Source organism: Marmota flaviventris, chromosome 17 (genome assembly GCF_047511675.1).
Source record: "Marmota flaviventris isolate mMarFla1 chromosome 17, mMarFla1.hap1, whole genome shotgun sequence".
Taxonomy (NCBI): Eukaryota; Metazoa; Chordata; class Mammalia; order Rodentia; family Sciuridae; genus Marmota; species Marmota flaviventris.
The window spans coordinates 67,946,535-67,962,983 of record NC_092514.1 but is presented as its reverse complement, the minus strand read 5'-3'; the positions used below and the strand labels follow the sequence as shown (position 1 = coordinate 67,962,983).

At 35.7% G+C, this 16,449-nt stretch overlaps 1 protein-coding gene across 3 annotated transcripts in view; it reads left to right on the top strand.

The window, feature by feature from the left end:
- Window positions 1-16,449, top strand: part of LOC114101288 (ATP-binding cassette sub-family A member 6-like) — a 59,176-nt gene that overhangs the window by 18,696 nt on the left and 24,031 nt on the right. For all 3 annotated transcript variants that reach the window (XR_011705122.1, XM_071603794.1, XM_071603795.1), the window contains exons 13-24: window positions 131-241; window positions 828-1,003; window positions 1,215-1,334; window positions 1,578-1,716; window positions 2,389-2,479; window positions 4,740-4,879; window positions 8,395-8,511; window positions 9,709-9,892; window positions 10,282-10,448; window positions 12,485-12,618; window positions 13,882-14,019; window positions 16,314-16,421. Coding sequence is in view for 2 of the 3 variants with exons in the window: in XM_071603794.1 (XP_071459895.1) it covers window positions 131-241; window positions 828-1,003; window positions 1,215-1,334; window positions 1,578-1,716; window positions 2,389-2,479; window positions 4,740-4,879; window positions 8,395-8,511; window positions 9,709-9,892; window positions 10,282-10,448; window positions 12,485-12,618; window positions 13,882-14,019; window positions 16,314-16,421 (1,625 nt within the window). In the remaining variant the exon portion in view is untranslated. The remainder of the gene's footprint in view (window positions 1-130; window positions 242-827; window positions 1,004-1,214; window positions 1,335-1,577; window positions 1,717-2,388; window positions 2,480-4,739; window positions 4,880-8,394; window positions 8,512-9,708; window positions 9,893-10,281; window positions 10,449-12,484; window positions 12,619-13,881; window positions 14,020-16,313; window positions 16,422-16,449) is intronic.

Genomic DNA, 16,449 nt, shown 5'->3' with positions numbered 1-16,449 from the left:
TGAATTTTGTGTGCTTTAAGGTATTGGAGTGCTTGAGTAATATACCATTAAACTTGATTGTCTTGTTCTATGTTTATGATCCACCCTAATACTCTTCTATTTGTAATGTTACTACCTTATGCTAAAACAGGCTTGCTCTTTGACATATATGAAGGTCAGATCACAGCAATTTTGGGTCACAGTGGAGCTGGCAAATCTTCACTCCTAAACATCCTCAATGGATTGTCTGTTCCAACAGAAGGTGAGCACAAAGATATCTCTCAAAACACCATGTCTGATAAGAGAACAAGGTCTTATGTTTGATTCTCTCACTTAAAATTTAAAAGCTTGAGAGCGATAATGTTAATCTAAAGTTGTTTCCCTGCTAGGCATGGTGACGCACACCTGTAATCCCAGTGACTCTGGAGGGTGAGGCAGGAGGATCCAAGTTCCAGGCCAGGCTGAGAAACTCAGTGATCCCCTAAGTCAAAAGAAAATTAAAAAGGGCCAGGGATATAGCTCAGTGGTAGAACACCCTGGGTTTAATCCCCAGTACTGAAACAAACAAGCAAATAAACAAAAGTTGCTTCCCCAAACTATATAATTTTGAATATATTTCTTATTTCCCCAAATTTCATGAATATCTTTTCTGTTTCATTGTGTGACATTTCATGGGAAATATGTACAACTATAAGCATATATTTATCTTATAAATGATAAGTAATTATTAATAAGTCATTATTTTAGATATTTGTGAATATGACAATATTTTCTTGAATAACATCTCTACAAAATAATAAAATATATTATCTTGCCAACATAAAATTATTTTTAACTTCTTTTCTTAGGATCAGTTACCATCTATAATAAAAACCTCTCTGAAATGCAAGACTTGGAGGAAATCAGAAAAATAACTGGTGTTTGTCCTCAAAATAATGTTCAAATCGACATGCTCACTGTGAAGGAAAACCTCAGCCTGTTTGCTAAGATAAAAGGGATTCGACCACAGGAAGTGGAACAAGAGGTAGACAGGCATGCTTAGATTAATTAAGCTGCTGATCATTGACCAAGTTAAATCATGACCACAGAATTCTTATCAGTGATTTCTCAGTCCTGTTGTGAATAAAATTTAGGCAAAGAGGTCCTCTAAAAAATATCTACCACTTTGATGGGGAGATATTATTTCACAGTCTGAATTATTTTATATTCTAAGTTTTATGTATTTTCTTGTATAGGTACAACAAATTTTATTGGAATTGGACATGCAAAATATTCAGGATAATCTTGCTATACATTTAAGTGATGGACAGAAAAGAATGCTGACCTTTGGGATTGCCATTTTAGGAGATCCTCAAGTGAGTAAGATTATGTACAGTGGAGAAAGCAGATAGAATGTCATAAAGAGTCAGCTCTTTTATCACTAAATATGGTAGAGCGCTCCTTGTACTTTATCTAAAGAGAATCTGCTAAGTATAATGAATAAATACATTGGTGACAAATGATTGACTATTTATTGGTATTTATAATTTTCATGCTATCATGTGGAAATAGTTAATGTGGAATAGAGAGATGTTTTTGTATCTCTTTGTTCTGTGTAGGTTTTGCTTTTAGATGAACCAACTGCTGGATTAGATCCCTTTTCAAGGCACCAAGTGTGGACTTTCCTGAAGGAATGTAGAGCGAATTATGTGATCCTCTTCAGTACCCAGTCCATGGAGGAGGCTGACATTCTAGCTGGTAATTGTTGGTTTTATTGCAGTATCACAATGAAAAGTTGGGGAAATTTAGGAGAAATGTTTGTTCTCAGGGTAAAATCCCTGTTCTCATTAGTGCCACGTGCCCACTTTCCAAAGTCTGAGGGTTTTAATTTTTTTTCAAATTACCTAATAGTTCATTCAAACATCCAAATCTTCTTTCATGTATATTTGGTTAAAAAATAGCCACTTGTCCTTTAGCATCCAGAGTAAAGGATATACCCATGTAATTTGTGGCATTTTACCCTAGAAAATATTGGCAGGTGCTGAAATAGATTGATGTTAATGAGTTCAAATGCATTAATGTGAATGTGTGTTTCAATATTAAAATACTCAGTGTATACCTTTATTTTTATAATCATCCTCTTGCTTTATTTTTTATTAAATTATTTATTTATTTTAATTTGTCATATGTGATGGTAGAATGCAATTTATTTCATATTACACATATAGAGCACAATTTTTCAAGTACACAGAGTATTTTCACACCACTCCTGTCTTCATACATGTACTTAGGATAATGATGTCTAACTCATTCTTTAAGTCCCATACAACACTTCTCCTTTGGAATTCTGAGCTAAATTTCTCATCTATATTTTCTAGAGAGAAAAGAAATGACTCCTAATATCCTTTCTCACTTGCATTTTTTACTCAGATAGAAAAGTGATCATGTCCAATGGGGAACTGAAGTGTGCAGGATCTTCTGTCTTTTTAAAGAGAAAATGTGGTCTTGGATATCACTTAAGGTAAAGACTTTGGGAAAAGCCTGAATATGTATGTTTTCAGTACTGGTTTATAACAAAGTTGGACAGCTACAAGTGTGAACTGCTCTCATGCTTCATTACAGTTATACCGGATTGGTAAGTGTTTTCTAATGATGTTCCTATTTTCCGGCCTCCTTGTGTCTTTTCTAATATTAGTTCTGGGCACAATGTCAACATTACAAGCCAAGCTGCCTTGTCTCATCAGGACTGCTTCATGTACCATAGGTAGCTGTTCTGTGCAGCCTAAATCTCTACCTTCCTCCCACTCTCCATTTTTCTAAGCGGATTTATACATTCCGGTCATACATTTTCACCCCTTCATAGGGTTCAATGGCAAATATTTTTGAAAGCCATTTTCAACAGGGAGTAAATATGGTGTGAAAGAGTGGTGAGACCAGTGTCTAACTAAAAACTGTATGTCTAGGTTAAAAGAATTGTAAAAGCCCAAACCTATGGCCAAACAAAACATAGATGTGGGCCAAGTTTCTCTATGAGCCAATAATTTCTTTTTCTTAATTGCTTTTATTTTTTAAATACATGACAGTGGCATGCATTACAATTCTTATTACACACATAGAGCACAATTTTTCATATCTCTGGTTGTATACAAAGTACATTCACACTAATTCATGTCTTCATATATGTAATTTTGATAATGATGTTCATCACATTCCATCATCATTGCTAAACCCCTGTCCCCTCCTTTCCCCTCCCATCCCTCTGCCCTATCTAGAATTTTTCTATTCCTCCCTTGCTCCCCTTCTCTACCTCACTATGAGTCAGTCACCTTATATCAGAGAAAACATTCGACATTTGTTTTTTGGGGATGGGCTAACTTCACTTAGCATTATCTTTTCTTACTCCATCCATTGACCTGCAAATGCCATGATTTTATTCTCTTTTATTGCTGAGTAACATTCCATTGTGTTATATGCCACATTTTTTTAATCCATCCATCTACTGAAGGGCATCTAGGTTGGTTCCACAGTTTAGCTATTGTGAATTGTGGTGCTATAAACATTGATATGGCTGTGTCCCTCTAGTTTGCTGTTTTTATGTCCTTTGGATATAGGTGGAGGGTGGGATATCTGCATCACATGATGGTTCCTTTCTAAGTTTCTTTTTTTTTTAAATTTTTTATTGTTGGTTGTTCAAAACATTACAAATTTCTTGACATATCATATTCCACACTTTGATTCAAGTGGGTTATGAACTCCCACCTTCACCCCATACACAGATTGCAGAATCACATCAGTTACACATCCATTGATTTACATATTGCCATACTAGTGTCTGTTGTGCTCCGCTGCCTTTCCCATCCTCCACCATCCCCCCTCCCCACCTCTCCCCTCCCCTCCCCTCCTCTCTCTCTACCCCCTCCACTGTATAACCCTGAGGGTCTCCTTCCATTTCCATGCAATTTCCCTTCTCTCTCCCTTTCCCCCCCACCTGTCATCCCTGTTAAATGTTAATCTTCTTCTCCTGCTCTTCGTCCCTAATGGAGCCACCATTTGACCCAGCTATTCCCCTTCTTGGTCTATTCCCTAAAGACCTAAAAAGAGCATGCTACAGGGACACTGCTACATCGATGTTCATAGCAGCACAATTCACAATAGCAAGACTGTGGAACCAACCTAGATGCCCTTCAATGGACGAATGGATAAAAAAAATGTGGCATTTATACACAATGGAGTATTACTCTGCATTAAAAAATGACAAAATCATAGAATTTGCAGGGAAATGGATGGCATTAGAGCAGATTATGCTAAGTGAAGCTAGCCAATCCCTAAAAAACAAATGCCTTTCTAAGTTTCTTAAGAAATCTTCATACTACTTTCCAGATTGGTTGTACCAATTTACAGTCCCACCAGCAATGTGTGAGTTTGCTTTTTCCCCACATCCTCGTCAACACTTACTGTTGTTTGTCTTCATGAACTTCATAAAGTTCCCCAAAGGATACACTTCTGTCAAATGTTTTTATCTCCTTCTGTTTATCTTTATACTTGGTATATAGTTTTAATAACAATAAGTTATGTATGTGTTTGTTTGTAATTATTCTGAGGTTATATACCTTTTATATATAGATTATATATTTTCAAACCGGTGGATTATTGTTTTTTCCTCATTTTGTTTATTTCATAAAGCCAAGTAAAGTAGTGCTCTCAATATTGAATTTAAAAAACCTCATCTGTGTTAAAAGTATAGAAAATACTAATGCTTTTTCTTTTCTTTTGAATGTTAGTTTGTATAAGAATGAGATAAGTGATCCAGGACAAATCACATCTTTCATTAATCATCATATCCCTGATGCTAAATTAAAACTAGAAAATAAAGAAAAACTTGTATATACTTTACCTTTGGAAAGCACAAGTAAATTTCCAGGTAACTTAAATATCATTACAATGGAATTAACTTTAGGATCAAATGTTCACATTATTATAACAATTTTCATTATTTATGGACTTGAATTTTGCTTGGGCTGGATTATTTGAGAATAATAATTTGAGATAAGAATTTGAGTTTAATAAATTTTTTGGTAGTCTTTCCCTGAAAGGACCAGCAAAAAGTGGAGACATGAGAGAGGGAAGGAAGGAAGCCAAGGAATTTTGCATTGTCAAGCAATTTAGGTATTGTAGGCAATTCAAGTGCAATATCATAGAGGAAGGGGTAGGGAGAAAAGATTTAAGTCATGTCACCATAAGGGTAAGGCAGTTAGGGTAATTACGTACTGCTCTCTATCTATCATTGGTTAAGGGTTAGATCCAGGTACATTAACTGTCTGGTCCTCTGGCTTGCTTTGAACATGACCTTAGCATAATTCTAAGGTTAGAAAAGAATCTCAAGACAGGTAAGTGTGTTTAATAAGCTGATTCACTGAGACTAGGAGAGTGCAGAACAGGTGAAGGTGAGGTATCAAGGTCTCTGCTACAGGTTTCTTTTTGTGTTTTAATTTTAATAAGCTCCTTTGGATGATTTGAACATGTATTTATTTTGCAAGAAAAAAAACATAGCTTATTTATTTTACAGAAGTGTTCAACAAGCCAGACATGGTGGCACATGCCTGTAATCCCAGGCAGAGACAGGAACCTGAGACAGGAGGATGGCTAGTTCAAGGCCAGCCTATGACAATTTAGTGAGATCTTGTCTCAAAATAAAATTAGAAAGTCTGTAATGAGACTCAGTGGTAGAGTGCCCCTGGGTTCAATCCCCAGTAGCAAAGAGAAAAAAAGGAAATGTTTACCATGGGTTACCACCTGCTGGGTGGAAATACCAACCTAGGTTCTGACTGACAAATAATCCTAACATCTTACAATGGGTACTACATGTTACGCACTGTCCTAACAAGTTCATATGTATCAACTCATTAAGTACTGACAGCTATTCTTGGAGGTGGGTGATATAATCTTCTCCATTTTATAAATGAAGGAATATATTTTAGTCTCTTGTGATTTAATAGGCATCTTCCTTTTGGTTTAAACATTTAATTTATCAAATATTTAACCATAGGTCTCATTTAAATAAGCCATTTTCAGTGATTTAGTTCATTAGGCAAATGCTTAGGAATTCAGATTTTAGCTCCACTTCCAAATATGGCAGGTCTCTCTAACCTCGAAGTATCATGGAAGATGGTATTCTAAACTATGTTGTAGTGTTCTTGGACTAAGCCCCCCTAAGATGTACCTGGCCTAACTTCTTTTTGGGGCAGAGAAAAAGTATACGGAGGCATTTGCTGGTACCACTACTGGAATATGCCATGTAGCTAGAGTTTCTGTTGTTGATGTCCCAGCACACAGCAACCTTGTTATACATACCCCAGGCCTCTGGTACTCTAATGCCATGCCTACGTCCATTATAGGATATGTGACTCCAGGTCCCCTGAAAGCCACAGGTAGACCATAGGAAATCACAGTGCTTGGTAGAGCCTTGTCCATCTATTTCCTTTCAGTAAGGATGGTGGCCCATTACCCTCCTATTCAGAAGGTAGAATGAGGGAGCCTTCTCTATGAAATTCACAGTTTCATCCAAGTACCCCTAGGAAAGAGATACATAGTAAACAAATGCTTATTGTAAATTCATTATCTGAAAGAAACTACTTCAGGCACCAGAAATATAGATTAAATGAATCCCTACCCTCATGGAGCTTACATTCAACTGGGTGGGTGAAAGTGGGAAAATAAATAGTTTAATAGTTGTATGATAAAATAATAAAGCTACATGAGTTAAAGTGGTGGCTGTTGTATAATTGGAGTTTATGTAGAGTAGTCACAGAAAGGCCACAAGAAGGAAATGGTCAGTTGTTCTTCAAGTAAAGGGTAAGTGTATGTCTAGAGGGCAGTGATGAGGGAGGAAAGTGGAGAGTAGGGGTGGGTAAGGTGGTGAGGTTAGATGGACAGTGGCTCTCCTCTCCATGAGCCAGAGACGCTTTTGTGTTGACGTTGATTGATTAATGAGGGGTTGATGTGATATGACTTTTATTTTCATTCTCTGGATAAAGAAGATCTCTGGATGTAGAGGAACAAAGAGTATACACTAGGAAACTGGCCTCAGGGCCACTTCGGAGGTAGAAATAAAAGATGATATTGTAAAGGCTAGATGATAAGGATGGGAATGTCTTTGAAAGGTATTTGTTGGTAAAGCTGGAAAGCCTGACTGATGTGTCTTGCACACATGAATGTGAAGAAAAGTGTGAAAAACTAAGCGGGACTTCTAGAATTTTGGCTTGAATCACTGGATAGAAAATGGTGGCATTTATTGAAAGTCATGGTTGGAACAGTTTGACCAAAGTTGCAGGGAAATCAATGTTCTGTTTTAGGAATGGTAACCCGCAGATATCTTTTGACTTCCCAGTGGTCAAGTATATAGTTGCCACAAGGACATTAGAAATAAAAGACAAAGTGAGACTTGAAAATTTGGGAGTCTTCAGCATATAATGAATTGGGGACCAGATATGCGTGTATGTAAAGAAAAAGTGGTCTAGGACTGAAACCTTGGAAGAGAGCAGAGTTTGAGAAGCTAGGAGGGATGTAAATTGAGAGTTCTGAAAGAAGCTAGAGGAAAAATAGTATAATGTGTTCATAATCTAGAGGGAAAATGTTTCCAGATGTGGGACTGGTGAACTGTTTTGAATGCCACAGGGTTAAAGAAAAGAAAAGGGAATGATTGAGTTAAAAGGAAACAAGAAAAATAAAGACTTGTTCACTAAAGTTGAAAATGCAAAGATTTTGGTGACCTGAAAAAAAAGAAAATTTTTTGTGGAAGCATATGAATAGCGTAGGGATTTGAGGGGATTAAGTATAGCTAGGAGTGACAAATAAAGGCAGAGAAATCTGTGGAGGAAATAATGTTGTTTTGTTGCTATTGTGTGTATTTGTTCAATGGATACTATATAATTTTGGATTGTTGTTGGATGACCCAGAATATATTGAATAAACTGAGGATGGAGGAGAGAGAGAGAAAAGACCACTTTGGGAAGTCTTTGAAATGCTGAGACTGGAAGAAATTTGGGACTTAGGTGAAACAGGGATATCTTTTGAAGGAATAGCTGCAAATCTTTCTCCCATACAGAAGGAAGACCCAGGATTTAGAAAGAGGTATATTTGAATTTATAGTGTGAGGTGAGGAAATAATGGTCTTCCTGATTGCTCATATTTTTTTTTCAAGAAGTCTTCAGGATATTTGTAAACTATGGGTTGAAGATACAGAGAGGCCGTTTGAAGAACAAGTCTGCAGACTCAGAGATTACGAGCCTTCCAATAGAATTTTGCTTTTGATGATGACAATAACCTAAAGGCATACATTTTATGAACAATATTATTCATATTTCAGATAAGTGCTAATTTACTAGGTTTAGCTACTGATGTTTTCAAGAATGTATATTTTCTTGTCTGTTGCTTTAGACCTTTTCAGTGATATTGATAAGTGTTCTGGCCAGGGTATGATGAGTTATGACATCTCCATGTCAACTCTGAATGAGGTCTTCATGAACCTGGAACGAAAACCAGAGATCAAACAAGGTCAGATCCTTTGCATATTTCACAGAAATCAATTTCCAAATGATCATGTGTCAATTTAATATTTATACTATGTTTTGCATAATTCATATTAAGGACTATGAGTTTTTCCAAATTTGGCTCTGCTGTTGAGATGGGATGCTTGTTGACCCACATCATTAGTAGGACTCAATACAGAGCCCTTCTTGGCTTTTACCAAATCTCTTTTGAAATCCATCAACTTCCTGTTGGGTAGTTTTCCCCCATCCTCATGTGCTCACTACTGCTTTAATGCTTTGAGGTTGTGAAAGATCTTAATTAGAGGAGTGAAGTCAAAGAAGATATTTCTGATAAAAGATGTTCTTCGTTAATTAATGCAAATTTAATTTCAGTAAAGTCTAAATAAGGAGAATTCTCAGTTTCAACTCCTGAATATTTAATTGACAATAAGAGCTTTCATTCTGGGTGCTCCTTCTATGCCAGATAATAAAAGTGTAAATATACATTCATATATACATACAGTATTACTTCCCACCAAGTGTCATTGACACCATTTTACAGATGAGAAAATAGAACTAAGAACAGTTAAATGACCTTTTCCAATTCATGCTACTTGTAAGGCATGTTTATGGGATTTATATAAAAGTTTGGTTGTTTCAGAGCTGATGCTGTCCCCCTAAAATTCTAGATTATTGATAACTTTCTAGCAAATATTGAGGCTTTAATGTTTGCTATTACTATTGAGAAGTTTTTTTAAAGTTCTCAAATATTGTTACCTTTGAGATTGGCTTTTCAAAAACTATATGCCAGAATCACCCCTTTCCTGAGTTCTTCTTTTGGTATGTAGTTAGTATGTTTTCCCACTGAGGTCATAGAATTTGGATATTATTGTATGTTTCTCATATTGTTTGCATTGTACCCACAACATTCCAAAATATTTTTTATTTAAAAAGTTTTAATATGCATAGTCATTGGTAATTATAACTGCAGAAAGAAAATATTGAAGAATGGGGATATATAAATTTAATATATAATTAAGTTTATGTTTAAATTTGTGTAAATAATTGTATTGAATAATTCTTTTCAATAAGACGATAACAATGAAACCAAAAATAAAATAATTTTAAATATTTTAAAGAAGAAAATTACTATGATGCCCCAAGATGGCATTAATAATGTGTGTGTGTGTGTGTGTGTGTGTGTGTGCGCGCGCGCCTATAGATTTTGAACAAACAGACAAGATAAGAGACTCAGAAAGCCCAAGTGAAATGGATCCAGCTTGCTCTTCTCTCCCTGAAGTACACAAGACTGTGAGCGACATGGGCCTCTGGAGAATGCAAGTCTGTGCGATAGCACGGCTCCGTTTTTTAAAGCTGAAACGTGGAAGAAAAACACTTTTGACCCTGTGAGTATCAGAGTGTTGTGATTTTGTTAAATGAGCAGTTTCAAAAAGGGCTCAAACCAGAGGAGATTTTAAAACTAGAACACAATGCCCAGCATTTCTGCTGGAGAAAAGGTAAATGTCGCATTGGATTTTACTGACCACAGGAATACCTTTAGATTAGCTCTTGATCAGGTTCATACATACAAGTGCATTTAGTTTTCATAGTTGGATGACCCACTGTTCATGCAGCATTGACATTTTAGACCTGGGTAACACGATGAGACAAGGCTCAGAATGTTTATACCTGGAGGAATTATCCTTATAGATATGGCACACAAGTGGTTGTGGAATGTTTTATTGAGGAAATAAAATTGCTATAGATTCATATGGTGATTTTCTTTATTGTTTAGGCTATTGGTTTTTGGAATTGCACTGTTTCCTTTGATTATGGAAAGGATAGCAAATTCTATGATAAATGAAAGTGCAAACTGGGAGTTTAAAACAGAATTATATTTCCTCTCTTCTGGACAACTTCCTCAGGAACCTCGTACCAGCCTCTTGATCATCAATAACACAGGTGAACAGGAAAACAAAATTTACATCCAGAAAGAAGTTATTTTTGTTATCAAATACCATATGTGTTAGAGGAAACAAATCATAGGAGAAGAAAATATACATTTATAGGAAATAGTTTATGAAAAACAGTGAATATTTGCTCTGATTTTAGAGATTACAGAATGATGGGGACAAGTGTGAATGCACCTGGGTTACTATTCAATCTGATAGAAGTAACTTATCTACATGATAACCTGAAGCTATGAATTAGAGAGAAATAAACTTTTATCTTGGTGGAACCACTTCATTTTCAGATTTCTTTACAGCAGCCTAACTTATACCATAAATATGATACATGCTGATTGACATGCAAAGATGGCCTGTCTACTACACCCCACACTCTACTACTAATTTAAATAGGATTCAGGAAGACTACTTATTTTATTATGGCAAAGACTGGGTAATTGATTGTTTCCTAAGTGTTTGATTAACTTAAAGGGGAAGTTTATATGTCTCTACTTAAGATGTTAAAAATAAATATAGAGTCAGAGTTCTTTCTTGATGGGTTCCTTACCCAGTCCAGTTTCACATGTATTTATGATTCAGGATTGTAGATATTTCCTCTCTAAACAAACATGGTCTTTTCATTTCTGTTTCTCATTGTTCTTTTTCCACTTGGGTTTTGGAAAATAAATTTCCTCTCTGCCTTAAAATGAATTTTGCTAATTGTACATTAATTTCTAAGATCTAGATTTTTTTTTAACTTATGAGTATAGTGTTGACTCAGGATCTTTTTCCTCTCCAGTCACTCTGAAGACAGTGTTAGGTATTTGGGGCCTTAAGTTTGGGAGTTCTGTGCTATTGTGTTCCTCTTTCCTTAAAATCTGGTGATTATTGGTAGCATGTTCATGTTTTCCTTTGGTCCCCGTTTGGTTGGATCCTTCTGTGAAGATGGAGAGGCATGTGTGGCTGTCCCAGGATACAAGGAAAGCTTTTTTTCCATAGATATGTCCTTCCTATGTGGGGAATTTTGAATTTGCCTGAAGTTTGACCCTATTTGTCCCTTCCCAGAGCCTCCTCCATGCATCCCAGTATGGACTCCCATTTCAAGCTAAAATACAGCAAACAAGCTTCTTTTCCTTTTTTTCCACTCCATCTTTCCCTGATTGTGGGTTGGAATTACTTCAAGTCTTGCCTGACTCTGTAAGAAATACTGTTTCTTAGAAGGTAAAAATAGCACTCTTCCTTGAGACAGATGCAATATTGCCTGCTCTGTGAGACATGAGGAGGGGCCTGACTGGTCGCCTTGCTCCAGGTGTGGCAAACTGGTTAAGGACCCTGACTGTGGCTTCCATGCCCACACTGTCCCCTTCTACTCGTTTCCTCTGAGCTTTGATATCCTGGAAGCTGATTTTACCTTGGCAGCTATTGGCTTCTTTGTGCTCCAGGCTGTGCGTTTCCTCAGCTCTTTTTTCTCTTTCAAAGAATACCATTTGCTGCCTTCTTTAGGAGCACATTAAAATTTTTGGTCCAAAAGTGGCACTCTTCTTATTTTCCATTTAATTCTAAAAAAGTACATATCCATGCCATATACAGGAGTGCAATATATATGCAAATATATTAAATAAAATAAGAATATTTCTGTATTATATATGTACATTTATATATTTACTTTCTATTACTTCAAGAATAAGGGTGAGAGGAGAGTATTATCATCAGGCTGGACAATCTAACATACTCCTATAATAACTGTATCTCCACAAATCACCAGTTCGAATGTATTTTTTAAAATAAAAGTCATGAAATAGAACTACTTTATTTTGATGATCACACATCAATTTGCATTAAAGGGAATTAAAAAGCTAATTCATCATAGCATAATATTTGTTAAATAGAAAATGGTAGTGAATGATTTCTTTTTCACAGCCCAGTATTATTGTGATATCAATAGAGACAGCGTGCTGTAAGTATCAACTTTATGTACGGGGTTCACTAGGAAAACATTTGTAATCTATTTACTCACCTTTATATGGCCTTTTGTTATTGATTTCCTATTAGAATCAAATATTGAAGATTTTATACAGTCTTTGAAGCATCAAAATATACTTTTGGAAGTAGATGACTTTGAAAACAGAAATGGCACTGAAGGCCTCTCATACAATGGCGCTATCATAGTTTCTGGTAAACAAAAGGTACGTTTGTCTCTTGAGTTTTGCTTTTATGACTGCACACAAATGCACAGAAAGTGCTATATTTTAACTCTTAAAAACTTCAGAGAATCAACCCAGCTAGTATATAGTAGCTTGACTCAGAAAAACATTTTTAGTCCATATTGAATAAACTGTGATGTTTAAATGGGTGTTTTTGAAACATTTTTCTCCTCTTGAAGTAATTTTTACATTTGAAAGAAACTAAATTAGTCATATTGTTCAAACTCAATGAAATATTACATTTTAAAATTATCTGTAATTATGAATTTAGGGAATCCATTTAATAGCTAACTATCTGTATGATATGTTGGTAAAACATATTATACTAATAATATACTGTACTGTACTAAAAATATTATAATATCCACACAGATTCTTGGAGAGAAAAGTATTCCTCATATGCTATGTTAGTGTATTTCAATTTAGGTAAAACTGAATGATCCATAGAAAACAAGAAACCAGATGACAATCCAACCTAATCATAAGTAAAACTTCTGAGTCTCACTTTACTAACAGTGCAGTTTTCTCTTTTTTTATTGCCACAAGGTAAATAAAAAACAAAAACTTTTGAAACTGTATCATTGAACTCTAGACTACCTAAGCTAAATTATGAATTATGAATTATGAAAAATATAGTCACTCTCTTCCAACTTTGGGAAACTGCTTTGGCCACTCCTTTGTCCTAAATACTTACTACGCGAACTATTGTTAATGTTTAAACAACATTGAACCTCTTGATGAATGCATGAACATTTTCATCAACATGAAGTACATTAACCTAGTCTTAGAGAGGGTGGAAATGCTTTGCTGACAGTGTAAACATAAATAATTAATAAACTCCATGTTTATCACCTGCTATGATAAAATTCCTTTTCTTGCTCATAAACTGCCAGTGATTCCTTGTCCAGGCAACTTTTAAACTCCACTGAGATCTCCTCATCAAGACAATGGAGACAAAATCATAGCTATTTAGCAAAACCAATAAAAATTTGTATGAAGTGGATTCTGACTCTGCACTACCCACTGTGCTAGGGCCTTTTATATATAATCACATTAAATCATGTAATGACCCATTTAGTATCCTCTCTCACAGATGAGGAAACTTATGCTCATGAAAGTTCGTTAACTTGAAGATGGACACATAGCTGGAATGTGACACTCCAGCTTCTTACATATAAAAACTGTACCTTTGTTCTTTAAGGTCTTAGAATTAACTTTATTGATGTTGTTTTTGTTTATTTTAAGGATTATAGATTTTCAGTTGTGTGTAATACCAAGAGGTTGCACTGCTTTCCTATCCTCGTGAATATTATCAGCAATGGGCTACTTCAGATGTTGAATCATTCACAGCATATTCGGATTGAGAGAAGTCCATTTTCATGGGTAAATATTGAATTTAGTGATCCTGAAATTAAGAATTTGATAAGTAACCTATGTTTTTCTTCTTTAAGGTTTAAATATTTATATTTAATTATTCACCCTAAAAATTACTATTGTGTCCTAACATTTTAAACATGTTTTATCAAATAAAATATTTTTTATTGCTAAGTTATCATCAGAGAAATCATTGGTGAATACTTTTGAATATTTTTTCATATTCTCCTGGGGGAGGGATGCTGTGGAAGTTGTAGAGACATTCCAGGAAGTACATTAAAGAGGAGACAGAGACAGAAAATACTGAATTAGAAATCAGGAGCTTTTGTCACGCTGCTTTCATTTTATAAATTTAATATAATTTACTAATGGAAACTCCCTTGACTAAGTGAGTAGATTGACTAACATGAAGGAGAATTTGCCAGTCCTGGGATGTAATGCTTTCTGATGCCTTCCTTCATGTAACCATAGTTCCTCTGTGTTGCAAAGATGTCTAATACCGATGAGTTGAGCTTCTGGGATTTTGGCTACAGCCTGTCTTCAGACAATAGAGAAAACAATGGTTGGAGATAGAAGAGCAGAGGGCCTTCCACATTGGGCTCCAGTAATATCACCTCCTTCCTTTTCCCTTGAAGCCCAGAAGTGACAGTGGCTTCCCCATTTCATCATTCTTCTTGGATGATGATCCCCCATATAACCAATGCATGATTATTAGAAAATAATAAGTATTTAAGATTTTATAGTTTTCTGGTTGATACCAAAGGGATCTCTTGAAACTGATTCCAAATGTTTCACACCAAAAGTTCGAAAGAAAAATCAGCAGCATTAAAAATGTACCAGTTAAAAGGAAATTCCACTTTATGACAAAGGTGTTGAGTTCCATTTTGGCTCCATTGCATGGTTGTTACACTCAAGTGCAGATTTTCTGTAGGTAATGGGGAGAATGAGAATGGAATAGACTTGAGAGGTGAGTGATGTATGTCTACATCCATGAGTTGAATGTGATCAGGGGGAATACAGGATGGTTTAGCACAGAAGTGTCTGAAGGGAACTCGTCTGAAAGTGGAACCAGTGGGTGGGACAGTTACCCTCTCTTGGTTATTCAGTTTTCTCATGTCTTTGCCTGTTTGCTCAGGATCAAAATGGACCTAAATTCCATGGCTACTCTCTTAATCACACCCCATCCCCCAGTTGCATACTCCTTCATTCCTATGATGACAGTAATGCATTTTCCCACTTGGAGAAAAATTGGAATTTATAGACACAGATTCCAAAATCTTAAAATTTGAGAATTGGAGAATTATTCTGAGACAGACTTGTGTTGCTCCCCTCTAATTTTATCCATGAGATAGTCCTGTATGCTGCTTGGGCACAGGGCCCAGTCTCAGACAGACACTGATTAGGGGGTAGTGATTTAAATTTTATCTCTTCAAAGATGCATTCATTGGAACCAACTTTCCTTTTCAGCTCTGTGCTAGAGAATGTATCCTCCCTGTTGCTAAGGACTTCACATACCCATCTGTGGTTTGCTGAGAAAGACATGTTGCCTAGGCCTGAGTTTTCTGTTAATGAAGAGTCACAATTCACAAATTATTGTTTTTCATCATGGTAAAAACACATAATATAAAACTGACTATAATAATCATTTAAAGCATACAAATCACTAGTATTAAATACATCCACATTGTTGTGAAATAAAGTTCTAGAACTTTTATGTCTGGTGGAAGTAAAACTGTCCATCAAACAGTTCCTATTCCTATCTCCTCTCCTGCTCCTGGGGAGGAACCATCACTCTACTTTCTATTTCTATGAATTTGACTACTTTAAATACCTTAATATTTGTCTCTTCTTGACTGATTTATTTCACATAGCATAATGTCCTCCATGTTCATCCATGTTGTAGCATGTGACAGATTTTCTTCCTTTTTAGAGCTGAATAATGTTTTATCGTATGTATATATACCATGTTTTATTTATCCATATATGCACTGGTAGACATTTGGGTTGGTTCCATCTCTTGACTATTGGAAGTAATGGTGCTATCAACGTAGTGTGCATGTACCTCTTAAAAACCCTGCTTTATGTTCTTTTGGATGTATACCCAAAAGTGAGACCTAAATCATTTCTGACTTGTGTTTTTCTTGGAGTTGAAGCCCCATGTCAAGTAACAAGAAATCACTTTCCCTTCTTGGATGACTGTGAACTAGAACTATATTTTGACTTCTCAATATTTCAAAAAGCATATTCTTTGATTATTAGTATATGTTTCATGAAAAAATTTACTATTACGTTTTTGCTTCCAGAACCATCTGTACATCTGGACTGGGTTGCCGGAAAGTTCTCCGTTCATGATTTTTGTTGTGTGCTGCCTTTCTCCTTACATTGCCATGAGCAGTGTGAGTGATCACAAAGTAAGAGAAAGAAGGGAAGTTCAGGGAT